This window comes from Ceratotherium simum, chromosome 3 (genome assembly GCF_057802395.1).
Source record: "Ceratotherium simum simum isolate JZ-2026a chromosome 3, ASM5780239v1, whole genome shotgun sequence".
Lineage (NCBI taxonomy): Eukaryota > Metazoa > Chordata > Mammalia > Perissodactyla > Rhinocerotidae > Ceratotherium > Ceratotherium simum.
In genome coordinates, this window is record NC_141902.1 from 91,537,016 (window position 1) to 91,564,905 (window position 27,890).

Here is a 27,890-nt window from a genome sequence, read left to right on the forward strand (position 1 = left end):
GCCACACACCTGGAAGCCTAGATTCTAGCCCTGCCTTGCTACCAACCAACAAGTAGAAAGAGGTTCATTCAGTTCACTCATCTGTGAAATGTGGAGACCCTGAAGCCCCCTGTAATGGAAGGTCATCGAACCATCACTATGTGCCAAAGCCTGTGACATGTGCTTTATATAACTTAAGACATTTAAAAGCCACAAGATTCTTATGGGAACAGTGTAATCATGCCCATTTCACAGATGAGGGAATTGAGGCTCCAAAAAGCAAACTTTCAGGTCCACAGTCTCACAATAAATAAAGGTCTGGGTCAAGATTCTCCATCATTCTTGCCCAACTCTCAAGTCCCTGCTTTCTCTACCATAACAAAGTATGCCCTTATTTGCACAACTGTATATTTCTGAGGGGGTCTTGGGTTTTACTGTGACAGCTATTGGAAAACAGAGACTTAATCTAGTTTACACAAAATGCTAGTGATGGCTGAATATGCTCCAAAGCGTGTTTGCTTGCCCACGATAACAGTATTAACGTCGATGCTGCTTTTCCTCTCAATCTACCACACCCCATCCCCCCCAAGCTCCTAGAAGGAATCAGTGCACCCCGAAGCTGCACTGCCCTCACCTGGAAAGGGCTCCTTGAGGAAGTGGCCATTGATGGTCTGGTTGGCTGTGCCCAGTGGGTTTTTGGCAATAAGGGTGTAGTTGCCATTGTTGTAGTGGGTGGGCTTGTTGAAGAGCAGGCAGCCCTCGGAAACCTCGCCCTCCTGGTAGTACTCCACATGGATGATCTTGGACTCCCGCAGTGGCTGCCCGTTGTGCAGCCAATGCAGTGTGGGCGGTGGGTTGCCACGCACCACGAACTCAATGCAGTGCTCCAGGCGCAGCTCGGGCTCCTCCAGGCTCACCACGCGCGGAGGGTCTGCCGGGGGACAGGCCAGCTGAAGCCCAGGACACAGAGTCTCCTGTGTCCTGGAGCAGCCTTCTAGGAATCCCAATTCTTCCCCACCCAGCTCTGAAAAGACAGGGAATCAAAGGTCCCCCCAACACCACCCCAAAAAAGGGGAAGAGATGTCTATCTTCACCCAAGCTTCCCGGATCCACCATAACTGGAGGGTTCCCTCTCACGACCTTTTATGGGTTTAACAAAAGGCAGACTTGGGCCAACATAGGAGCGTCCTGAAGGTGTAGTTGAGTTGGAGGCACACCTTCTTCTGAGGGACAGGAACAACCTTTCTGGGGTTACTAGCCAAGGACTGACTTGCTTAGCCCTACCCTACAGGAGTCTTTCTGCCCCTCCTAGTAGACCAGGCCCACTGCTCTGGCTCAGCCTCGTCCCAGCCTCTTGTGCCAGCATCCCCTTGGTACACAGCCACCCTCCACAGTGGCGTCCACTCACAGTGGACGGTGAGGGCGACGCTGGCATTGCTCATGCCCACCACGTTCTCTGCAATGCACGTCAGGGTGAAGCCGTTGTCCTCACTCGTCACATTTACCAGCGTCAGGTTGATGGCGTGTACATTGGTCCAGTTCAGATTTGTCTAAAACCCCAAAAGAAGACATCAATCAAACAGTTTCTACAAGGGTGGCCCCCCCACCTAACCCCTAAACACTTTTAGGAATAAAGGAAAGCCGAGTAGAAGGTAAAGGAAGCCATTCCAGTGAATGATACCAACCAAGTGTCAGGCTCTCTACAGTCAACAGTTCAGGTAATCCTCATATTTACCCTACGAGGTGAATGACACTATTATACTCATTTTACAGATGAGGAAACTAAGGTACAGAGAAGTTTAGCAGCATGTTTAATAAGATGGCTAGAAAATAATGCGGCTGGATGGAACCCAAGTCTACATGTCTCTTCCTGCCCAGGCAGGACCACGGACTTTCCCTTTTCTTCTCCCTTATTCTCACATCTCTTGCTTTGATTCATGATTTAGCTCATTAAGACCAAGAGGTGATGGCTCTCTAACCTCCTGATGGGGCCCAAACCTAGGACACCTACCTGGTGGGTGTTGATGGACTGTAGTCCAGTGACTATCCAGTCCACATCAGGCAGGGGTGATCCAGAGCCATTGCAAGTGATGACAGCATTGTCACCCTCTCGGACGGTCAGGTTGACATGGCTCACACTGATCTCAGGAAGGTCTGGGAGGGAGGACAGAGTGGGTGAAAAGATAGACAAACGCTTACAACCAAAACTTTGTCCATGGGGTCCATGGTGGCACTTCTTGCTTTGCCCAATAACGACTCCAATACAGCCTGCTTGAGCTCTTGGAAGGCTCCCAAGTCCCAGAAGCTTCACACCACCCCCCGTAGACATCAGAACTCAGAATTTCAGCCTATGCAGTTGGACTCTCCTACATGGCAGGGAGTGGGTGGGTATGAGGCAGTTGCTCAAGGAATGCAGTTCCAGCAATTAAGTCAAATGGCATCTTCCACTCTGGGCACTGGTTCTCAAAAATTTGGCTTGCTTCAGATTCCCACAGGGAGCTTGCTAAGAATTCAGATTTCTGGAACCCATCCCCAGACATTCTCAGAAAGTCTGTGGTTGGGTGCAGAAATCTGCTTTTCTAAAAGTGCCTTAGATGCTCCTGATACGGGAGGTCCAGAGACCACTTTGACATACACTCCTTCAGGACTCGTTGACAAGTAACTCACAAAAAGAAAGGAATCTGGTCTGATGATAAGGGGCACAGTTAACCCCTTTCTGTATTCCAGAAACCAACCTTCCCATGGCTGGGTCGTGAAAGGACAGGAATGACCAAGGAGTTAAAAGGTAAGTCAGATTCGCACCCAATGCAGACTTCAAGGCTAGGAGGCAGTGGGGAACGGAAGGCCCTGGCTTTGCAGGCTAACATGCAGCGCCATCTCTTGCATCTGAGGCATGCCTCCTGGAGCCAGCCGGGGCCAGGCAGGTCACTCACCACACTGACTGATGTTCATGCGGAAGAGGGGGAGCTGGGAGCCGTCGGCACCAATGCAGTAGAGGTTCTGGCTGTTCAGCCTGGCCTCCCCCTGCTCCTGCCACAGCTGCATCCAGCGGATGTCACAGCTGCAGTTGAAGAAGTTCTGCTCCAATCTCCTGTGGGCAAGAAGAGAGGGAAAGGGAACTCCTGAACCCAAGATGGCCCAGCCCCCTACCCAGCTCTAGGACTGTGAGCTCCTAGGACTTGCCTGCTCTTCAGAGATTAAGGAAAGAAGAAGTTTAGCAAGGTCTCAAAAGAAGTAAAAAAAAAAAAAAAAAAAAAAAGCTTATATAAGTCCATGAATTTATTTAGTTTTTAAACTAATAAACTCATTTAAAAAAAGAAATCCACCCCACTTAACTCACCTGGCAAAAAGACCCTTTAAAATACGTCAGCTTGGGATGCTCTTCTTCTCAAAGCCCTCCAGTGCCTTCCCATCTCACTGAAAGTCACAGCCAAAGGCCTAGGGGATCTGCATCCCTCTGCATCATCTCTCTGACCTCATCCCCTACCGCACCTTCCCCTCCTCTTCTTCAGCCACACTGAACTTGCTGTCTGTCAAGTTCACTAGGATAACCAGCATGCTCCTGCCTCAGGGCCTTTGCACTTGTTGTCCCGTCTGCCTGCAGAGTTCTTATCCATAACATATTTGCTAAACTGGCTCCCTCACTTTATTAAGGAATAATACGGTCTTCTCTGACCACCCTCTATAAAAAAGCCACCACCAACCCCTGCCCTAATACTGCCCAGTCCCTTCCTCTTTCTAGTATTTGTCACCACCCACCATCAATTTAAAGATTTTTTTGCTTGTTTGTTTATTATCTGTTTCCCCACATAAAAAATTAAGCTCCATTGAGGTCGAGATATTGCCTATTTGGCTCATTGCAGTATACCCAGTATCTACTACTGAATCTGGTACAAAAATACTTGTTGAATGATTAGAGGAAGGAGTGGAGGATGGATGGATGGATGGATGGATGGATGGATGGATGGATGGAAGGAAGGAGGAAAGGAGGGAGGGAGGAAAGGAGGAAGGAAGGAAGGAAGGAAGGAAGGAAGGAAGGAAGGAGGCAGGGAGGGAGGAAGGGTTACTCTCCCTGGGAGTAGGTGGTTAACTATTTCCAAGATCTGCTCAAAGCCCATCTTGGGACCAGCTTTATTCTTCCATAAATTCAACAAAATCCTTAATAAGCACCTGTTCCACGTCTGGCCGGGGGCTGAGTGCTGTCGATACAGAGATGAATAAGACAGTCCCTGTTCTCCAAGAGCCCTCGGCTTGGTGATGAAGACTGTCTGATGCGGAAAGAGTAAAGTTCAAGGTCTTCCTTCTCCACTGATTTTCCCTGTGACTTAGAGTGAGTCACCTCCCCTCTAGATGGGGTTATCTCAACAGGGGGACATTGAAGGGCATTAGTTGATGTAAAACTGTTAAATTAAAGAGCACATGATAAATCTAAATGCCTGGATCATTAGGGGGAACATGATTCTCTTTCTGGACTAGTAAGGAGATGAATCTGTTGTGGCCCAGAGGGAGGGGTGCTTGGGTAACTGCACTAAGACCCAGGATATTTTTGACAACTGGCAAATTCCAAAATAGTTAAGCATGCATCAGAATTACTCAGAATTACTCAGGAAACAGTGAGGTCCCTGGGGGAGGAGTTGGTGTATTCTAGCCACTGGGAAACGGCAGATAGAATGTGCGAACACCGCTGCATGATACCCTCTTACTCTAAAGTGCTGGTGACTTCTCTCTGCACACTGCACTCTTTCAGAAGAGGCGAAGGGAACTAACCTTTATTGAGCATCTGCTTCTCAGAGCTACCCTACAAGACAGCCAGTATTGACCCCATACAGATGAGGGACCCCCTCTTACGTTTGGAGGGGTTAAGTCACATGCTCAAGGTCCCTGGGCTGTTGTGTGACAAAGTAAGGTCTCAAACCTTAGCCTGTTGGATTCCAAAGCCCACGCACTTTCCACCCTGTCTACCATGCACAAGGCATTGTTAGGTGCAATGGGACATGCAAAGAGGAGTAAGACAAGATCTCTGACTTCAGGAGTGCATGGAGGAAGGGGGGGGGGAGTTAGAGGAGATGTTGTAGGCTGAGATGTGAAAACAGGAAGAAAGGTTGCACCTGGGCACCAAGTTTGTGTGAAGGAGCACTATGAAATAAAGCTGGAAAGGTGAGTGGAAGCCAGATGGTGGAGGACGCTCACTGCTACATCAGGAAGTTTGGAATTCATCCAAGAGGCAGTGGGAACCATTGAGGCCCTTGGAGCTGGAGAATGATATGAACAGAGCAGGTCTGTAAGAAGAGTATTATTGTACAGGATAAACTGGAGAGGAAGAGAGCTAGAGACTGGTTAGGACAGCAGTTAGGATGTCTTATAAACGTAGGGTCACCGTGTACAGTCATGAAGTGTGTGCAGTTCTCAAAGGCACCCAGCCAAAGGGATAAACATGAAATGAAATCTGGTCTGCACAGCCTGACCAGACCCAGTCCTGGCATGGGGCTACATCCACCCAGAGGGGGCATCTTTTCTCGTTCACACATAGGGGCCACATAGGATGGCAGGCTCTAGGTTGATGTTCTCCAACTTTTGGGTTTCAGAATTCCTTTTCACTCTCATAAATTACTGAGGGCCTCAAAGAGCTTTTGTTTATGTGGATTATATCTATCACTATTTACCATATTAGAAATTAAAACTGAGAAAATTTTAAAACATAAGAATGCATTAGCACAAACTCCATTAGTCATCTGAGTAATGATGTTAACACATGTCTCGTGGCCTCTGGAAAACTCCACTGTACGCTTGTGGAAGAATGGGGTGAGAAAGGCAAATAATGTCATAGTGTTATTATGAAAATAGACTTTATCTCGTGGTCCTCTGAAAGGGTCTTGGGGACTCCCAAGGGACCCTGGACCACCATTTGAGAACTGCTACCTAGTTAATAAGGGTCAAGAGTGGAGTGGTAAAAAGTGGGGAGAGGGAGAGGGAAGATAGAGCAAACATCATAGAGGAAGACAAGGTGGTATTTGGTGCTTTGTTGGAAGTAGAAGAAAAGAGAAGAGCGGAAGACGAGCCCAAGGTTTTAAGCTCCAGGAGACAGAAAATCAATGGAGGAGAGAAGAGTCTTTGGTTGAAAACAGAAGAAAATGGAAAGGAAGAGGGTCAACATACTAGGAATAGGGTTGGGCAGGGCTGAGGGATGGGCAGGGAGAGATAAAGGTCCTAGGAGAGGAAAGGGAAAGATGGGGTCCAGAAGCCTTGGAGATATGTGCCAGGGGTTAAGAAATAGGAGAGAGAAAGAAAGAATGTAGATAGGAGGAAATGAGAGTGAAGCCACACAAGTAATAGGAGAATAACATTTGCATCACACTTACCAGGTACCCAGCACTATGCTGAATGCCTTACACGCATCACCCCATTTAACCCCCACAACAAGAGGAAGCCCAGGGAAGGGGACGTCTGATGGCTTCCTTAGGAAGAGCAGAAGGTCAAATTAGCTGCCCAGCGTGTGCGGGGCAAAGGGAGGTGGGAGGAGGTGGAGCAGGAGTTTGGATTCACCTTATAGGGGCTGCAAAGAGAAGCCTGGCAGCCTTGCTGGAATGATACTGAGGGTCCAGATGCTTGAATATAATCTAACCGAACCAGGCCAGCCTGGTTTGTCCCAGCTGCTCACTTGACAAGATGTGCTCATTCATTATTAAGTAGTTGTAAAAATACAAATTATCCACCTGGGTGGAAAAGACTAGACAAGTGAGGGGCTTGGCTGGGCTGCTTCAAGCCACAGGTACTTTACTCAGTCCTGCCTCCTGTCTGAGCCCTGCACTGCCGTGTATCCCAACATCTCAGGGGCCCCCCAAAAGGCAGACAGTGTCAAAGCGTCCCGAGGCGAGTGGGAAAATTTGATGAGATATCTGGGACAGGCCTAAGACACCACCAGGCAGGAGCACACTTTAACAGCTTTTTTGTTTCCCTCCATCCTTTTCCTCCAGGACCTGATCCAACAGAAGGGATGCACCATGAGACCTGGTCCTTTCCTCCAACCCAGAGTCTCCTGGAAACTGCAAAAGAACCTTGAGTTTTTCCCCCATCCCTCTGGACTTTCCTCCTAGAGAGCAAGACACTCACAGCAGAAAACATTTTGAGTCTCAAAACAGTGGCACCCTGGGCAAATCCACCATTGTCTTCATATCCTGACAAGAAAGGATTCAAACAGCGAGGTGGGCCAGAAGCAAAGAAGGGCAAGCCCTGGGTCTAACTGATGCTGTCCGTTCTCCCATCAAATCAGGTTTCTAGCAGACGACCCCTTGGCCAGGGCTTCAGGGGCAGACTCCAGAGCCTAAAGCAAGGCTTTCCCTGCTCCATCAATAATGCAGGAGGCCCCAGGAGTAATACAGCAGCAGCTGCTTCAGGGTAAAGCTTACCAACACCCAGCCCTTGCCCCAAGATGGCCCCGGGCCTAATCATAGGGCCCTAGGGGCTTCCCACAGATTAACTCAGGCCCATCCAGGCACGTGAACAGACACTTTGCTGCACAGCCAAGGCCATGGCGGGGTGTTCAGAAAACACCGACTCGCCTCCAGTCATCACTTCGGTTTTCTTCTCCCTGCCACAGCATCAGTGCTGCCAGTGGTAGTCCTGGGGCCAGACAGTGGAAAACTAGGGAGGACCCCAGATCTGCTGTTGCAGAGGAAAGCATGCCCAAAGGGCAAAGTGATCAGCACAGGCCTCCTGAAGAGAACAAAAGTCTGATGGTAGAGAAGGTACAGAAACAAATGATCTGGGTTGAACCAGGTGTGTCACCTTGGGCAAACATAGCAGGTTGAATTGTGTCCCCCAAAAAGTAACTGTGAATGTGACCTTATTTGGAATTAGAGTTTTTGCAGGTGTAATCAAGTTAAGGATCATGGGATGAGATCCTTCTGGATTTAGGTGGGCCCCAAATCCAACGACTGGGTGTCCTTACAAGATAAAGGAGGGAGAGAGCAAAGTCAAAGAGACAGGGAAGACAGCCATGGAAGATGGAGGCAGAGACTGCAGTGACGTGGCCACAAGCCAAGGAACCCTAGGTGCCACCAGCAGCTGGAAAAGACAAGGAAGTGTCCCTCCCTAGAGCCTTTGAAGGGAATGCGGCCCTATCGACAGCTTGATTTCGACTTCTGGCCTTCAGAACAGTGAAAGAATCATTTTCTGTTGTTTTAAGCCACCAAATTTGTGGTAATTTGTTTAGGCAGCCCGAGGAAACTAATGCAGCAAATAATTTAATTTTCCAAGGCTCTGTTTTAACTTCCATGAAATGGGGGTGATTGTGCTCGACCTTCTTTCTTCACCAGTTATTATGAGAATTAGTGATAATACATGTTAACGTTCTTTGTGAATTAAAAGGGCCTATAAAGAGGCCTGAAATTATTATTATAGTAACACTATTATTAATATGATTGCTTAGTGACTTCTCTGAGACCCGTGGAAAGTAGTCATGGCCAGGATAGGGAGAAGGAAAGTGCAAGGATCAGCCCAAACCCATCCCAATACCAAGTTAATATTTTACCAAGTCTATAAAATGTGCAAATTATACTAGAGGTAATTATGACTTTGCTTTAAGAAAATGAAATATTCCGATCTATTTTAATCATGTCTGCTCCGCGCGTGCAGGGTATTAAGAGAAGCCTGTTCAAGATACACTAATGGCCCTTAGGGTATTTACGGAGGGTTTCTGTGCTGTGGGTTTATATCCTCTGGTGCCTCTTGCCTTTGCCTAAATTGTATCACGGGATTCAGAATCCAAGCTTCCTTTCTTTCTAGTTCATTTTTATCTCTAAGACAATCTCTTTGATTCTTGCTCTGATTTCTGGACAGACAGTTCCAATCTTCTCTGTAAGGAAAAAACACCATCTTGCCATAACCAGAAGCTTCTGAGAGCACTGTGAAATGCCAACTCAAATTTGTTCAAAACCATGCCATTGGAATAGTGCTGGCCACTCCTAAACAAGTCTTGAAAGATGCTTCCGGTTCTCTCAGTAAGAGAAACACAACTTGGACTAGTGAGGTCCAGGTCCTCATGTTACGGTGCTCGGCCATGACCATATCCTTCAACTCACAAAAGTAAATGAGAAATGAGAACAGGAAGGCTCTGGCACATGACAAGGGCTCTGAGATGCTAACTTGTTCGGGTGTTTTTCCCCTGTGATTCCACTCAGGGAGACACCATCTTGAGAGTAGTTTCTGGAAGGAGACGCTAAGCATGTGGGGTGTTTTGCTGAGCTGTATTAGGAAAGAGTATTGGTCTTTTGAAACAGCAGACTTGGATGGGGTAATGCTAATAATCATAATACTAATTCCCAGAGTTACCATTTACAAGCTCTGTGATCTTGGACCAGTTGTTCAACTTGGCCAAGCCTCAAGTCCCTCATTTGTAAAACTGGTTATAATGATACCTCCCTCATGGGATTGTTCCAAGGATGAGACAGGACCTCGTTCATATTAGGAGCTGAATACACACCTCTTCCTTTTCCTTCTCTACTACTGGAAAAGTCGTAGATAGCCCTTCCATTAGGGAATCCCAACAGCATCGGTTCCTATGTCAGGGATTCTCTAGTGGGGGAGGAACTGGTTGGGGTAGGCAGAGGTCCTCAGTGACAGAATGAAATGAGCTAACAAATCATTGAATACCTTAGTTTGCCCCTTCTGTTCTGCAGAAGGTTGCTCAAAGCCTCACACTTTTGGCTTTGTGATCTTCTGGCTGCCACAGCACACAGAGCCATGTCCCTCTGGCCTCTCTCCTCCAGGGCCAAAATTCTTTCTTCCTGCAAATACCCGACCCATCCCCACCCTCCAGCCCACAGGCTCCGTTGGGCAGACCCTGAAAGTTTAGATGGCTTGTGGCAGATGGCGCCATGTGGACTAATCAGGAAGTCGGACAAGAAAATACTACCCCTTCTTCCATTTGCCAGGAACTGGGATTGTTTGGATTTTAATCATAGCCACAGCTAAGAGCCAACATGCCGTCCCTCCAGCCAAAAGATAAATTTTCCACTCTCAACATTCAATTCCTCCTCAAAAAATAGACCCCTACCAGGGCGATTGCTCCTTAGAGGGGGGCTTCTTTATTTCCCAATATAATTTTTTTCTTATTTAACAATATGACAGAAATATAATACTCTGTGGACATGGTGGCTCTCACACAGTGACTCACACTAGAGGGAATGTCTTCATTCCTCCATAAGTCACATATAGCTCACCAATGTATTGATCTCAGGCAAAGATGAATGCAGAATCCCATGATCCTCTGAGAGAAATCTGACATTTTCTTTAAATATATATCCATGGAACAAGTGTTTCTAAAACTGCATGAAACAGGTCACCAGGGAAGCACACCATTGATTTCATATCCAGTGATTTTTTTTAGGAGGAGCACTGAACATTTTCTCAATAATTCAGCCAACTGCAGACCCCAGATGTCCCCTGGAGAGATGCTGTTCCTGGCCTCCCACAGATGAAGCGGTAGGCATTCCAGGAGAACTAGATGCAAGACTCCCAAGAAAGAGAGCCCATAATTAGCTCCTTTGTGTCAGGGCCCTGATCAGTGCTAGGGCAATGAAAGGAAGAACTGCAATCATGCACTTTTCGAAAATTATCGTAGAACAGATCCTTGGATTGGAAACAGATTGCAAAAGTTGGGAGATAGCTGAGCATAGTGGTCATGACCTTGAGTCCATATGCTACCACTTATTTTATGGGTGACCTTAAATCGGATACTTAACCTTGCTAAGTACCTCAGTGTCCCCAAATGTGAAGTGGTAGTAATAATTCCTACCTTATAGAATTAGTATCAGGATTAAATTAAATAATGTTCATAATTCTATAGATTGCTTGGCATAGTGCCTGGCACAGAGTAAATCTCAGAAATCAGTGTTAGCTGACCACAGCTGTCATGTCAATTTACGTCTAAGGTCTTTTCCATCTACAAAGACAGGAATGAATACAAGGCACCAAGTGTAACAGTCCGACATTTAGATGTCTGTGACATAGTCTGGTTTTTCAATGCCTTATAAACAAATAAGTATATGTTTACCTTTTTCCAAGCTCAGGTAGGAGTTTTTATTTTTTTTTGTTTATTTATTTATTTTTTTTTTGTGAGGAAGCACAGGGCTAACATCTACCAATCCTCCTGTTTTTTTGCTGAGGAAGACTGGCCCTGGGCTAACATCCATGCCCATCTTCCTCCACTTTATATGGGACGCCGCCACAGCATGGCTTGCCAAGCGGTGCGCCGGTGCGCGCCCGGGATCCAAAACGGCGAACCCCGGGCCGCCACAGCACAGCGCACGCACTTAACCACTTGCGCCACCAGGCCGGCCTCTCAAGTAGGAGTTTTTATTGGTGCACATTTAGATCTCAGCCATATGTGACTAAAGAACTCTGATCATTACGTCTATTGTGCCCATACCAGAGGAGTAGCCTGGTGGCAGGGGTAAAATCCTAAGAAAGGAAAGCAACCCACAGCAGTATTTTCCTAAACACCCCTTCACTGTCCAAGAGACACTCTCTGTACCTCTCATCTCTGGAATGGCCTTTTGAAGCATCCAATGGGCATTTAGGCCTATGAGGATAAGTAGATGCAAGGCCATCATGGGGTGATAGGCTATTGGGATGCTGGATGTAAATATCCCCTCCCTGCCCAGTTGGTCAGAAAAGGTGAGCTTCTGACTCATCTGTGAACTCAGGTCTTCCCAGGTGGAGGGAGAACAAGCTGAAAGGTCAACGGCATGAGCAGGGATCCAAGGTCATTGCCTCTTGATAAAGATAGTAAAGCAACCTGCATTCGGTGAATTTGGATCTGAGTCACCAAGTAATGGGAACACATGAGCAGCGTCTCTGGAAGCCAGACTCCCTAACTTCATCCATGCCTCAATTCCTTTTCAATTTATTCCTTGATTTGTTCCCTCAACATAATATGCTGTCCTTCATGCACAGAGATGACCCTGATGACTCACACATCAACATGAGTTATTTTTTTCCAGCAGTGGTCACAAATTTTCACTTACCCATCCAACATGTGTTTGTGCAAAATGGCTGGCTGGGGTAGAGGTACATTGATCAGCCTCAGAATGCAGCAAAGCTAAGCAGTCCACAGGCAGATTGAATAAATATATGGCCTTGGCACCAGGGATGCCCATACTCAAGCCAAATAGGCTGACAGGAGATCAAGAGTGGTGAAAAAGACATGCAATCCGAAGTCAGAGGCCTGGGTTCAAGTCTTGGCTCTGCCAGTCCCTGACAATGCAATCTTGGCTACATCTTGCATGCCTTTTGGGGGCTCAGAACCCTCACCTTAAAATGTAGAAACACATTTTATATGGGAGGAATAATAATACCTACCTCCCATGATGCTTGTGATGATAAATCTAAGGGCATGTAAATGAAAGCACACTTGATAATCTACAAAGTTAATGTTATGAATGTTATTATAAATTGATAAATACTCTTTATTATTATAAATATCAATACTATTATGACTAATTACCTAAAGATCACAAAACTAGGTCCTGCCCAGAGATGAGATTCCTGTCTTCTGAAATGTATTTTGCCCAGAAAGAGCATCAGAAATCAAGCAACAGGTGGCCCGCTCTCACTGAACATGGTACACCTCGTGTCATCCAACCCAAGGAGCCCCTTCAAGTGTACGCCCAGCCTCAGAGGGCCCCACTGCCCGACACTTCTCCCCGCCACCTCTACCACAACTCCACTACTTGGAAGGTCTTCAAACCGAACTTACAATTCCCGAAGACTTAGCGTCTGGAAGAGCTGCCATGACAGTGTGGTGAGCCGGTTACTGGACAGGTTTCTGCAAGACGGACAAATAAAGGAGAAATTAAAGGGCAGATCTGGCATAAGTAATGCTCTTGGTAGTAAGCTTGGTCATTTCACAGGAACCTGGCTTTGTTCTTCTTTTCCTTTGCTCCATTCTGCTATCCATACGTCTGCCAGTAGTCCACAGATGAGGTTTGGAGAAGATTCTGAGGCCTTTTAAAGGGCAAGGTTTTACAAATCAAAAAAAACAAGAGTTCTCTTGGTCATTCTCCCATAGCTTCTCAGAACAACAAAAGTTCCAGGTGCCTTTCTGAAGCTCCCTTTCTACAGGACAGAGAGCTCTCAGGGTACAAAAGCCGACAAGCATCCTTTCTTTATTATTGAGGTAGAATTGACATCCAAAAACCTGTGCATATTTAATATATCCATCTTGGTGAGTTTGAAGGTAAGTATATATCCGTGAAACCATCACCATAAACAGTGCCAAAAACTTAACCATCACCTCTAAAATTTCCTCCCTCTCTCTCCCTACTTTTTTTTTGTGTGTGATAAGAACATTTAACGTAGGATATACCCTCTTAACAAATGTTTAAGTATACAATGCAGTATTGTCAATTATGCACTCTGCTGTACTGTAGATCTCTTGGACTTATTCATCCTGCATAAGTGAGACTATGTACCCTTTACCAACAAGCATTCTTATTCACACAGGTCAAAACAACTCTGCAGGTCACCTACATTCCTTTTAGCTGATCCCTCCCCCAGCAAACATGCCCATCAATGATCAAGTCATCAGCCTTTTGTTCACACTTCTGTTCTCCTCCTAATGGCTATTTAATTATTTTCATTAGGATGTACAGGGAAAAGGAGTAGCCATTAGTCTTCTGAATAAAAGAAGAAACACGCCCACAGTTATTACTTTGCCAGGCTCAACAAACAACTTTTGATGTGATAACAGCCGTTAAAGGCAGCAGTTCCACACTGCAAGAATGACGTGGAACAATGTACTCATCTACTGAGGAGAACGGATGGCAGGAAGGATTCCACTTAGGTAAATATCTATCCACACACACACAAGCATGTGTGTATTTGTGTCTATTAAACACATAGGCAATAAATGCAAATGCAGACTCTTATTTACACACACTCACATGCTTACAGGTGCACCTATATTTAGATGACTTCTACAACAAATACTTGTTGAGAGCCAAATATAGGCGACACTGTGGAATGGGGGGGGTGGATGATTGGTAAGGTCCCTCTGGGACTTACATTCCAGTTACAAATGAATAAGCAATAGATTTGCAGTTTGTGATGAGTAGAAGGAAGAGTATAAACAAAGTGATGCAGGGAACTGATGTTGGAGAGCGAAAGGGCTACTTCAGGAGGGACAGGTGCTTAGAGAAGTGCGTGCACCTGAGAAGGTAGCATCGGAGCAGAGACGAGAAGACTGAGGACGAGCAATGCCAGGGAAGATTCTTCTAGGCAGTGGAAGCAGCAAATGCAAAGACCTGAGAGGGCCCGGGGGCCACAAAGGAGGCCAGTGAGGAAGGAAGCAGGGGAGAGGGGTCTGCGGTGAGTAGGAGAGGGGGGCAGGCCACTCCCACCTTGCTGGCCATGGTAAGGAGTTTGGATTTTATTTTAAGGAGCAATGGGAAGGAAGTAGATGGTTTTATGTAGGGAAGTGGCATAATCTAGCTATCATTTTTAAAAATAGGAGGCCAAGACTGGAAGCTGGCAGACCAATTAGGAGGCTGCCGCAATATTCCAGGCGAGAAGAGAGAGTAGAGATAATTAAGCAGATGGAGTCATGCGAGCGAGGTGTTGAACTTCCCATTGGATTGGATCTGGGAGGGGAGGGAAAGAGACTTGAGCAACCAGGCAAGTGGAGATGTCATTTAGTGAGAAGAGGAAGGCTGAAAAAGGGTCACATGTGAGGGGGAGGTGAGGATCAAGAGCCTCCCCCTTGCAAATACTAAGTTTGAGACCCCTGTTAGCTATCCAAAGAGAGAAACCAAATAGGCTGCTGGGTGCCTGGGTCTGGAGGTCCTGGAGAAGTTCAGGCTAGGGGAGGTGACAGAGTGTACACAGCTCATCAGAGGAACAGATGCTCAAACACAAGGACAACCTACAAGACTGGGCTTCCCTTCTCATCTGAGGCAGCCCTATCTTTTGTGACAGCCTGTGACTGTGTTAGGGAGGCAGCCCCTCTTCTGAGGGTGCAGGGGGCTGTGGAGAAGGGAAGAGAACCACAGGTAGGTGACCCCCAAATCTGTTGCTCTGCTCCCTCCCCTGCACCCAGCACTGTCTCCTTTCAGAGTCCTTAAGCCCACATAGCCCTCTCTAAGATTGCCCCACATCCCCACACTCCCTCCCAGTCCTCTCCGCAGGGCTGTAGAGCACTGGTGTGAGTGACAGCACAGGCTCTCACTGGAAGTCATAGACCTTAACCCATCCGCACACTCAGGATCACAAAACCCTAACCACCGTGTGTCGTATTCTGACAAATTTCCTCCATTCCCCGACTGATCAAGAGGAAGGAGGTGATGACAGAAGTGTGTGATGACTGCTTGAGGACACCAATGGAGCACAGCTCCCCATGGGGTTCCCTCTTCTGCTTGGGAGGGTGGAACAGGGGATCAGACGCATGCCCCCATCAAGTCGCTGACTTTACACTAGGTAGTAGACCCGAAGCTCGGAACTTAGGGTCAAGGGCAACAAGTTTTGGTACCACCCTGTGAGTCTCCATTGCCATTCACCTTCACGACATTTCAGTAAATGGGAGCATTTGCTTCATCCAGGTAGGAGTCTTTGTTTCATTTTGCTTTTCCTGGTTTGCTATCTATGCACAACAGCATCATCAACAGCAGCAAAAGTTAGACCCGGCCCAGCCCGCCTTGAGCTCTCCACCCCACTCCAGCACCAGCTTGAACAAAGCCCCGGATCCACCGAGCCGTGGGAAACATGCAGCCGCGGAGGGAGAAGCTGGAGGTGGGAGTGTCCCAGAGGAAGGGGCACCCCTGCCTGTCTCCAAGGGAGGAGCAGCCAGGAGTGTGCCAGGAGTTCTTGGGGAGCCCAAGGCGGGGAGCAGGCTGCCAGCAACGTCCTTTCACAAAGGTCATGTTTTGCTACATTAGGCAGAAATGTCAAGAGAAAATTGGATTCTGAAGGAAAGAAAATAACAGGCATTCCGGGCAAATAAAGAATAAGAAAATAGCTTTATCTGCTTATTACAGGTTGGGCGGGGAGGAGCCTGGGACACCCGGAAGGGGGAGGGACTCCTGCTCCCCCCCGGGGGGGGGTCTCGGCTTCACCTCCTTCTCGCACCTCCCCAACCCACCAAGCCCCATGGGAGGAGAAAGGGCCCCTGGGATTCCTCCAGTTCTCTGACCAGAGGGAGCGCACTGCAGCACTCCTGGGGCACAGGTCACCTTCTCCTCTTGTTGGAGGGAAAGGCTGCCCTCACTCCTTCTACAGCGCAGCTATTCTTCTCTTCTCACACCTCCCTGCCTCCCCGCACCACAACCACATCAACAGCTGCCATTCACCAAGAGCTTACTGAGCATGGGGTACTGTGTTAAGCACTTTTGCATTCATGATCTCATTTAATACTTACGGCAACCATACAAGGCGGGTAATACTATTATCTCCACACTACAGACGAGGAACCTGGGGCTCAGACGTTGCTGTCCAAAGTTGAACAGCTCTGAGTAGCCTTAACGAAAAGACTCCAAAACAGGCAACAAGCGATATACCCGGGAACATTTGCAACCAATACACAGACACGTAAACTCCCAGTACACACACTCACAACTCTGGGCCCTGCCTCTGGGCCCCGCAGCAGTGGGTGTTCCCAGAGACAGCGACACTGTGCTACACAGGTCCCAGGAGGAGCGCAGTGCACACAACCTGTGCAACAGCACCCTACCATAGACACACAATAGAAGGATCCAGCCCCAGAGCAAAACATATACACAAAGAACAAGTAAGGCAAACACACACCCACCACAAGACAAGCAGGGCATGCCTCAGGCCATCCTGCCCTCACAGGCACTCATAAACACTCACGGTGCAAAGTGAATGGGGAAGCTGAGGCCCAGGGCTTTAACAGAATTACCAGCTGCTCAGAACGCACTGCCCCTGATTTTCCTTCCAGCTGTTACCTCACCTATATTCTCCTGTTACCAGTTATTGATGGGCTGGTTACCCTGCTCATCACACAAGAGTTAATTAAGAACCATCCTGCCTCTGGGCCCCGCAGCAGCCTCTTCCCGGAGCCTCGTCCCTAACAGATCCATTACCACCCGTTTCTGACTTTTGCTTGGGTCAATGGCCAGCTTCCAAGCCACCTGACCATTGGAATTAATTTGGTGAGCAAGATTTTACAAGATAATGCATCAAACACTTTCTCAAAATCAAGCTCCGTGACAATGCCCCCTCTATCCCTCATCTGAGACTAGCAAACAAAGTCATTAATTTTGTCCTGCACTATTGCTCTCGCACAGCCCAGACTCTGGGGCCTAGGGTAATGAACGATGATGATGCAGCTACTGGCTGCTCTGGGAACAGGGAGTGAGACACACAGATGGCCAAACTCTGACCCAGAGGAGAGAAGGGGCTGATGAGGCCCCTCCTGCGTTAACCCCGTGGTGAACAGGGATCCTCCCAGGCAAAAACCTCAGCATGGGAAGCAGTCCCATAACTGTCCTAAAGGGGGCACCCAACTGCAGCAGGATGGATCCCCACAACTGGGGAGGATGTCACCCTCTAAGCTGGGAATCCTACTGTCCAAGAAGAGGGTCACACAAGATGGACCCTGTTGCCAAGAGAAGCCAACCAGATAAATTCTTGTTGCCCCAAACACACCACATCCTTTGGGGCTGAGAGTTGAGAAGGGGACACTAAGCCCCATCCACAAAGTGACCCTGAAAGGGCCGGCCCCGTGGCTTAGCGGTTAAGTGCACGCGCTCCGCTTCTGGAGGCCCGGGTTCAGATCCCGAGCGCGCACCGACACACTGCTTCTCCGGCCATGCTGAGGCTGCATCCCACATACAGCAACTAGAAGGATGTGCAACTACGACATACAACTATCTACTGGGGCTTTGGGGGAGGGGGGAAAAAAAAGTGACCCTGAAAATGGAAGGCTTCATGGATCTCCTGAATTAAGGGTGGGGTAGACAGTCAGAAGCGCCTCCTCTTCTACTGGTACAGGCAGGCTCAGGGGGCAGGTTATGTCTTGGGACTCAAGTATGTAAGGGACTGTTGGTAGCAGGTGCCCTGCCATCCCTGTGCGATTAAACCAAAGCACCCCTCCCCTGCACTGTTGAGCCTGGCATCCCCACTTGCTCATGTCAGCACCGCAGACCCTTCATTAGGGTCTGCTCTGCTCCCACTTCAGCTCCTGGATGGTCACTCTGCCTCTGCGTCTCCTCAGTCCCTCTCACTTTGGTTTTCTCTTCTATTATTATGTACTGAACTGTGTTCCCACCAAATTCAACGCTTGAAGTCGTAACCCCCAGGACCTCAGAATGTGACTTTATTTGGAGATTAGAGCCTTCAAAGAGGTAATTAAGATTAAATGAGACCATCGGGATGCGCGCTAATCCAGTATGACTGGTGTTCTTATGAGAAGAGATTAGGACACAGACACACACAGAGGAAGACCATGTGAGGACACAGGGAGAAGACGGCCATCTACGAGCCAGGGATAGAGGCCCCAGAAGGAACCAACCCTGCCGATATCTTGATCTTGGACTTCTAGCCTCCAGAACTGTAAGAAAATAAATTTCTGTTGTTTAAGCCACCCAGTCCTCTGGTATTTTGTTACAGCAGCTCAAGCAAACTAATACACCTGTCCTCAGCCCCACATTTGCCCCAAAGTCCTGACAGCCAAGTTGGCAGCCCAGCTGAGATCCTGAAAAGCCTCTAGTCGTGATTTTCAGTCACCGCCCCCTCCATTCTGTCTATGCCTGCTCATCCTAGGGAACTAGCTTCCCAATCAGGTTCCAACCACTAAGATCCAATCTGGTATCTGTCTAGTGGGTCAGCTCCCCCTGGGCATCCGCCAGTGTCCTCCGACAAAAGATTGTTGAAAGAGAAAATAGAGAACCAGGGGTGTGTTCAGCTTGCCTTCCAAAGATGAATGCCGCGGTCACCGACTTCTCCTAGAGGATTCATCCTGCTGTTTGCAAAAAGCACTCTTCTGAGCACCTTATGGGCTCAGCACAACAAGCACCATTAACCAGAAAACAACAAAGATCCAACCCCTCCTGATCTCACAGGCTCCCAGAGCTGTGGCTTGCTGGCTGCAATAATCATGATGTAAATCTTATTTCTTTCATCCACCAAGGCAGCATTTTGAAAGTGCAATTCTTCCTTCCTGAAGGTCCAACACTCCCTCAGCTATCTGTCTGTCCTTTTCTAATTTTCCCCATAAGAGAAACACCTCCTTGGTCTTCTTAGAGATAGCCAGCTCCCTCCTCCTGCCACACCATACCAGGCCTCTTTTGAAATTGCTGAAGAATCTGGAGGAAAGGTCAAGAAAGGGGAATTCCCTGATGCAGCACCAACCCCACATAGAGTTTGCTGGAAAGTAACAAACCGTGGGAGAAGGATGAGGCTGACAGTCCACCGCCCACTTCTCCAGAAGCCAGGGAACTCACACCTCATCAGTCTTGACCTTGAGATTTCTGGGCACAGTCAGCCCCACACCAGAGATGGCTGTGGCCCACCATGAGGAGCAGTTAAGGGGGCTGCCGCCAACCTCCTGGGACTGAACTGGTGGGAGGGAAGGAAGCACCATACAGTCTCGTCACCGAGTCCTGCTGCCAGCCACCAAGGAGGCCCCACGAACCAAACCCTCAAGCTCCAGTGCCTGTGACAAGGAAGCAGGTGCTGCCGCCCAATGCTCCTCGGGAAGGCCAAGAAATATTTTTCTACATCATTGATATATTTGCTTTTCCCTCAATTAAATTGCTGTAAAAGGGAGTGGGGGTTAAAGCCATTTGAGCCATTTTTATTCAGCTAAATTACACTGGATGGCTCATTTAATGAACTTTAACGAAGTCAAAATGCTTTCTCTAATCAAATCTCAAGTGACGTGACTGGTGTCTCGACCTTCCATCAGGAGACTGGAGGTGGCTCTTCTACGAGGCCCTGTGCTGGGCTAGACCAGGGCTTCCCAGAGCATGTTCCCGGGAATCCAAGGTCTGCAGAATGTTACGGGTATTACAAGGACAAAAAACTCATGTTGCTTGAAAAATGTGGTCCTACACAAAATTAAACGGGCTTATTCACTGCAGAACTTCTCAGAGCCTTTACTAAGAGAAGGATCTGGTCTACAGAATCTCTCAAATTTCTGGACCACAGAACCTTCTTCATGGAGTGTCTAGCATGAATATCACCATCCCACAGAACATACTTAGAGAAATGATGGTTGTGATAAGAAATACATATTTGGTCTTCGTCCACAATTCCTGGCTCCCAGCCCTCAAAACCCTTGGAATTTCCTGAGCCCTAAGAGCAATGGGAGCGTCTTTTGTTATAATATTTGGTCTCTTGTCCTCAGTGCCTGAAACTGCTTCAGAGAATGAGGTGACTTTTGGAAACCCCTTAAAGATGAGGGGGCTGGTTGCCAGGGATCGCAGCCCCACCCCCGATCTCCAGGAAAGGGAGAGGGGCTGGACGTTGAATCAATCACCAAGGGCCAATGATTTAATCAACCACTTCTACATCATGAAGCCTCCAGAAAAAAACAAAAAGAAAGTACTTGGAGAGCTTCCAGGTTGGTGAACCAGCACTCTTCCATGTGCCACTGAGCCAGGCCTCAAACTCCACGAGGACAGAAGCTCCTCTGTTCAGCTCCTTGCTCTATGTGTCTCTTCACCTGGCTGTTGATTCATATCCTTTAATATCCTTTATAATAAATCGGTAATCTAGTGAGTAAACGAGTTTCCAGAGTCCTGTGAGCCATTCTAGAAAATTAATCCAATCCAAGGTAGCTCTAGGGGAGAATCTGTTTCCTTGGATTTGGACCCAAGGAGGGGTCCTGGGAACCTCTGATTTATAGCCAGTTGGTCAGTAGCACAGGTGACAATCTGGACTTTCAATTAGCATCTAAATAGTGTGTGTGTCGGGTAGGGGAGCAGTCTTGTGGGACCGAGCCCTTAATCTGTGGGATCAGACGCTGTCTCTGGGTAGACAGTGTCAAAATTGAATTGACTTGTAGGACACCCAGCTAGGGTCTGAGAATTGCTTGGTGGTGTGGGGAAAAAATCCACACATTGGAATCGGGTGCAGAATCGCTAACCATTGGATGCAGGGGTCAGCAAGCGATGGCCAGCAGCCCAGCAGTCTGTTTTTGTAAATAGAGTTTCATTGGAACGCAGCCATGCCCATTCATTTGCCTGTTGTCTATGGCCATGTTCTAGATGGAATAAGAGTCCTCCAAAGATGTCCACGTCCTAGTCCCTGGAATCTGTGAATATGTCAACTTCCATGGTGAAAGGGACTTTGCAGATATGATTAAGAGAATGGACCTTGAGATGGGAAATTATCCTTTATTACTCTGTGGCCCCAGTGTAATCAAAAGGGTCCTTAAAAGTGGAAGAGGAAGGCAGAGAGAGATGTGACTAAGGAAGGAAGGACAGAGAGATGTAATGTGCTGGCCTTGAAGATGGAGGAAGGAGCCACAAGCCAAGGAATGTGCATAACCTCTAGGAGTTGGAAAAGGCAAGGAAATGGATTCACCCCTAGAGCTTCCAGGAGGGGACACAGCCCTGCCGGCACTTTGATTTTAGACCAGTGAGACCCATGTTGGAATTCTGACATATAGAGTATAAGAATAAATTTGTGCTTTTAAGCCACAAAGTTTATGGTAATTTGTTACAGCAGCAAACTAATACAAGTCAATTTTGTATTAGAGCATCAGTGTTGAGTGGTTACAACAGAGATCAAATTGCCTACAAAGCCTAAAATATTTAGTACATGGCCCTTTACAGAAAATATGTGCCAACCCCTGGAGTGCCAATCCACTCGCCAATAGAAATATAATGCAAGCCACATACACTATCTAAAAGTCACATTTTAAAAAGTGAAAAGAAAGAGGTGAAATTGGTTGTATTAATATATTTTACTTAACCCAAAATATCATCAATTCAACATGTGATCAATAAAAAAAAATACTAATGAGACATTTCATATTTTTTTTGTGGGGGGGGGGGTACTGTGTCTTTGAAATTCAGCTGTATTTTACACTCACAGCACATCTCAATTTGGTCTGGCCACATTTCAAGTGCTCACTAGCCATGGGTGGTCAAGGCTACCATATTGGACAAGGCCGCACTAGACCATCTGGGAAGGCCAGGCATTGAGGCACTGACTGAGGTCCTCAGTCGAGAGGAACAGTCAACGGGTGGAGAAATATGACTACAAGTTCTCCAAAGCCAAGTCAGGTGTCCTTTCCCCAGGGGCCAATCTTTCCCAGAATCCAGCAGTCACAGAGCTTGTTGTATGGAAAGGAATCTCTCCAGTTGTCCCCAAGTACACTGCCACATCACTGAGGAGCTGCCGGTGTCCTCTCAGGCTGGAGAAGCTCAGGGCAGGAAGGAAAAGAGTGGCCAGGACTTGCCACGTGCTGAGGGGGTGGAGAAGGACCATGGCTGGACACATGGGAGACCAGACTTGGGCACAGATTGCCAGACTCTTCCAGAATGCTTGGCCCACCTAATCAAGTCCTGACTCCACCTGGAAGTTCAAGTCTTTCCATGCAATGACCTCAACCTCCTGTTCTCATATACTCTCTCACCACCTCCCTCCCTCCCCGCCCCTCAGCCCCTCCCCAGAACTAACCCTAATGACCCACCACGGACAGAACGGTACCCCGGGCTGGCCGCACCCTTAGAGCTCCCTGGCACTCCTTCATCTCCACTCCACTGCACCTGCTGCTCTCTGCACCATTCATGCTCTTGCTCTCCATCCCACAGGCACAGTTCAAACAGTTCTAAGTATGGCCAGTGCCACCCACTCTGAAACCTTCCTTCCCTCCTCCTTCTCCCACTGCCTTTTGCCTAGGCCTTGACTACAATCCATGTCTCAGACCACTGGCTTTGAATGTCAGCTGTGCACGTTAGCCTCCCCCCAACAGCCTGCTTTTGTTGAAGGCAAAGAATCACTTCTTTTCAGTTTGATATCCTTTATAGCACCTGGAATACACTAAGTGCTCAATAAATGTGCAGCAAGTTCACCTGAATTCCCATGAAACTTTGGCAACACATGGGTCTGGGTGCCAGACCTGCCTCTGTGGCTTCTGTACCCAGTGACCCTGAGTAAGTTACTTAACCTCTCTGTGCCTCAGTTTAGGGCATGTCCCCTCGAGTTGTGGTGCAGATTAAATGGGGTATGGCAAACAGGGTCCAGAAAGCAGCTGGCACAATGCCTGGCCTCGATAAACACAATCTATCGCTGTTCATGTGTGGTGTCTCTTCCCTTATCTGCCCATCTCCAGTCACGACTGAAGCCACCCAAGCCCATCAAAATAAACGCCAGAGGCCCAGGCAATGCCCCCTGAATTCAAGCATCAACAAAACCTCAGTTCAACAAAACAACACAGCAAACCATTTGAATGAGACAACAGGTAGCATCTACTCCCCTGGAGATGTGCTGGTGTCTGTGCTCCTGCCCATCACAGCTCACCCTCACATGCTTGGGCAGAGCGTGAAGGCCCCACAGGTCCAGGGAAGATGCAGCCGTCACCCTGAGGCCTGGGGGGCTGGGTTTGTTCAGATATCAACCTGCATCTGGGTATGCACCACACTGCCAGGCCCAAGAAAAGGCCTGAAAGTCAGCTGTGCTCCTTCATGCTGTCTGCTTCATACCAGACCTTGAGTGTTATTGAGACTATTCTGGGGGATTTTGTTCCTTGGGAGTTTCTTTTCAGACAAATTAACCAAAAGCTAATTGCCTTGAAGCACACGAGCTCTCTCTGGACCCCAGTGGGCACGGCCTGGCAGACACTGGGTGTTCCCCCCATGGCCCTGCCCAGGACAGAGCAGGGCAGGCCTGGCTCCGGGAGGCCACCGCCCCAAGAGAGGCTCCAGGACATGAACGATGACGCGGTGATGGGGCCAAGGCATCAGATTCATTTTTTACTCAAGAGTTGTCGTGACAAGACGAAAATAAAGACACATACAGCATCTGTGGGGAAATCAAACTACGATTACTGACTTAGAGCAAAGACAGGGCTATTGTGGGAGGAGGGAACATGAGGGGAGCATGGCTGTGGCCACACCCCTGAGCTGGTGAGACAACTGTCCTAAGGTACTGTCAGGACTAGGGAAAATGAGTCCAGAGAAGGCTGGTGGGAGCGGAGCCGGCAGAGGCAGGAGTACCACGCTGCTCTTCAAGATGCAGAAAGAACACACCTGCCAATCACCTTCCAGCAAGCAAGACCAGGCACCTGTCTTCATTCTGAGATCTACTCTTGGGATTCAAGGAAAATCTATGGCTCTCTTAAAAACAACAGAATTATGAGAAGAAAGCCGCTTTGAGCCTGTTTATAAAGAAATCTGATTAGGCCAACACTGCAACCAATCCCTCCTTCAAGATGAGTGGTCAGAGGGAACACAGGCCAAGTGTGAGTCTGGGGGGCATCTAGGGGCAGGTCCTCCAACTTTGGGCACCAGGATCCCCTGGAGACTTGTACAAACTGGACAACCAGGCTCCACCTCCCCAGGTTTCTGATTAAGGAGGTCTGGCCTAGAACTTGCATTGCCAAGTGGTGCCCAGGGGACGGTGATGCTGCTGGTCTGGGAACCAGACTTCCAGAACCACTGATCTAGTGAAATTCTGTTTTCCCGAGAAGCTCACTTTGGTTCCTATCGAATCCTTCTGTCCTGAAAAGTTAGACAATCACACATATATGAGAGAATAAAACAGTCATGTGTCCAGATGTAAAGAGACACTCTGTCGGGAGCCGAGGAATTCCCACAAGGCCTCCTGGGAACAAATGCCATGATTGATAACTAGAAAGGGGACTTGGCAATCCCCGTCTAAAACCTGGTGGAGGATTGCCAACTGGGAGGTGCCACAAGACAGTCTGGAGAAGGCTGTCACAGCACTGGAAACTGACTAACATGAGCCCACTGGGCCCCTGCTGCCCGAAGCAGCTCCTGGACTTGCAGGACGAGCCTGGCTATGCCCTCGCCCCTCCTCACCCTTCTCTGAGTGCAGGGCCTGGGTGTACCACCTGGAGACAGTTTTAGGGGAACTCGTGGGGACTCCCTCCAGGAAGGAGGCCTTTTTGAACTCCACGTCTGGCGATCCTGGAGGATGGAGGCGGCTAGAAATCAGAGAAAGTGAGAGAAAGAGCAAAGGAGGTCAGGCTGCCGTGGGGACACATAACTGTGGACAGAGAGCAGAGATGCAGCGAGGGTGACAAGCTGAGCATCCAAAATGCTGAGTGTGACCAAAGGCTGGGGCAGGACAGCCTCAGTGACAATGGCCGAGAGGGTGGTGCTGAGGAGAGGGAGGAGACAGGCACAGAGCAACGGGGCCAGAGCCACTCTCAAAGAGGAACGACTGTGCCTGGGCCTACCAAGGAAGGCCCACACTCCTGGCTGCCCGAGAGTGGGTCCCCTTGAGGCCGGAGGACAAGCCAAGAAGCAGAGACCTTAGCCCAGAGCCTGAGGTACTTTTCTAGGAGCCTGGAGCACAGTGTCATCAACTAGGGTTGAAGGGTTAACTCAGGCCGCTCTCTGGAGTGGCCAGGGCAGAGCTGCAGTGGCTTCGCTGACAGCTGCCTGAGGGCTTCCGGTGCCTTTGAACCACAGCAGCTCGGCCTCCTGTCCCACCCCCTTCCCAGACCAGAGCCTGTGGATTTAAAGCAGCTGGACGCTGTCTGCCTCCCTCCTCACAGAGCCGGGGAGGACACGTGAACGCCACTGGCGTTTGGAAGCTTCTCAGGAGGCTGAGTCATGGAGACTCAGTTGTGGGATCACGTGAGGAACCAGGTAACGGATTAACTTAAGGTGGAGCACATGGGAATGGACAGCGCAGGGAGAGCCCAGCCAGGTGGTGTGCTGGAGAATCTCAGGCCCCCACTGTGTTGCTCGGGGAGGCCGCATCCCGCAGGGCAGGCAGAGGTTCTCAAAGGGGTCCCAGACCAGCAGCATCGGCATCACTGGGACTTGTTGGAGATGCACATTCTCAGGCCCCACCCCAGACTTGCTGAGCCGCAAACTCGTGGGTGGGCCCAGCACCCCGGGTTGTGTCACACCCTCCAGATGATGCTGACTCACGCTCACATGTGAGGACCACTGGTGCTGTGGTAAAGAACACGGACTTTGGAGCCAGACAGATAGGCCAGACTCTCAGCTCTAGCCCTCCCAAATTGTGTGACCCTCCCTGAGAAAGATACAGAACCTTTCTGGATCTGTTTCTTCATCCTGACCATAGTAAGTCATAATAATATCAGCCTTATGGAGCAGCTCTAAGGAATAAGATGAATTCAATGCATGTCATGCACCCAGCACAGTGCATGACACATAGTAGGTACTCATGCACGGCTGCTGGGGTACTGCAGGGGGTAGTAGCAATACCAGCTAACATGCTCAGTGATTACTCTGGGTCAGCTCTCTTTAAAGGTCTTACATGTAAGAGCTCGCTTAAACACAACAAGGACCCCATGAGGGATGTGCTGCTGCCATCATCACCACCCTCATGCCATCATCATCTCTGCTTTACAGAGGGGAGACCGTGGAGCAAGGAGGTTAGATAACCTGCTCCAGGTCAGCAGCTGCTGCAAGGAGAGGCCAGGAACCGAACCCCAGCAGTCCGGCTGCAGAGTCTGTGTTCTTTACCACTTACTAGTAGTAGCAGGAGGAGCTGTGTTACTGGGGTTCCATCTCCCGTGCTCCCAACAACCCCCATCTGTCACCACCACCAGAACAAGATCCTACTGTTCTCAAGCAGAATTTGGAAAACCTTCCCCACCCCCCAAGTCTGGCAGGACCTGAAGTCCTGGTCTCTGAAAGGGGAACTCAAGTCAAATTTCCCACTGTCCCCTGGACTAACTGGGACCAAGTGTGAAAGCCAAAAAGCATGGAGATCCATCTGCTAGCACCAAGGAAATGTGTGGGGAGCCGTCCACCAGAGATAACCTACATATTCCCCCTTCAGTCCAGACCCCAGGCAGGGAGGGGTCTGGTAGAGTCACACTCACAATTACACAGGGCTGGAGCATCCTGGAGCCCATTTCCAGCAGGGATGTGGGCAGGAGATCCGAGCGGGAACAAACATGCTGAGCTGCCAATGAGTGCAGCACGAGTCAGCCTCTTAGTGTGCCAGCATGGTGCTGGGGGCTGGGCATATTCAGGGGCTGGGGGGATTCTTACCAAGCATTGCTTCTGCTGTGCCCTCAAGGTGCTGAGGAATTCCCTCTGCAGCCACCAGATTTTAGAGACAGCAAGCAAAATGGAAGCGCAATAAAGAAATAACAGGGCTCCAGCTTCATATCAAATGCTTGTACCTGTAACGAACCAGCAGCTTCTGGGACTAAGAATTCTAAACAAGACCCTACCACAACAGCCCGAGTCTCCTCCCCCAGACACTCGGAGGCACCATGACAAACAAGGACATAAGGCTTCCGGGAGGTTCCATCCTTGCTTGGCCACTTTCTAGCTATATAATTCCTGGACAGCTCATTTCACCATGCTGAGCCTCTCCTCCCCAATAAAATAGGAGCAAAATCTCCACCACATTAGATGTGCGTATCAAATAAAATGAAACATACAGACGCCTCACACAGTGCCCATCACATGTAGGCACTCAATGGGCTATCACTTCTAGGAAAGACTCACAAAGAAAAAAGCTGATAACACCTCCAAAGCGACTGTGAACGAGGTAGGGAGTCCGCCAGGGTACGGGGAGGGATGAAGGGCGGAGGCCACAATCAAGTTCCCAAATCCTTGGAAGAAAACAGGCACGTGGAGGGAACCATCGCCACAGGAGCAACAAAACAAGGAAACTCGCACCAGACAGTGTGCTCGGCAGACGCTGCTAAATGGTTTCCAATTAATTAACTGATTACACGATAGAACAGAAGGGGATTCGAAAGAGCGCTG

At 48.8% G+C, this 27,890-nt stretch overlaps 1 protein-coding gene across 4 annotated transcripts in view; it reads right to left on the reverse strand.

The window, feature by feature from the left end:
* Positions 1-27,890, reverse strand: part of NTRK3 (neurotrophic receptor tyrosine kinase 3) — a 367,961-nt gene that overhangs the window by 248,971 nt on the left and 91,100 nt on the right. For all 4 annotated transcript variants that reach the window (XM_014788632.2, XM_087428913.1, XM_087428912.1 and 1 more), the window contains exons 4-8: positions 12,737-12,805; positions 2,913-3,070; positions 1,991-2,133; positions 1,388-1,529; positions 614-910 (exon numbers count right to left, since the gene is read on the reverse strand). In XM_014788632.2, the coding sequence (XP_014644118.1) occupies positions 614-910; positions 1,388-1,529; positions 1,991-2,133; positions 2,913-3,070; positions 12,737-12,805 (809 nt within the window). The remainder of the gene's footprint in view (positions 1-613; positions 911-1,387; positions 1,530-1,990; positions 2,134-2,912; positions 3,071-12,736; positions 12,806-27,890) is intronic.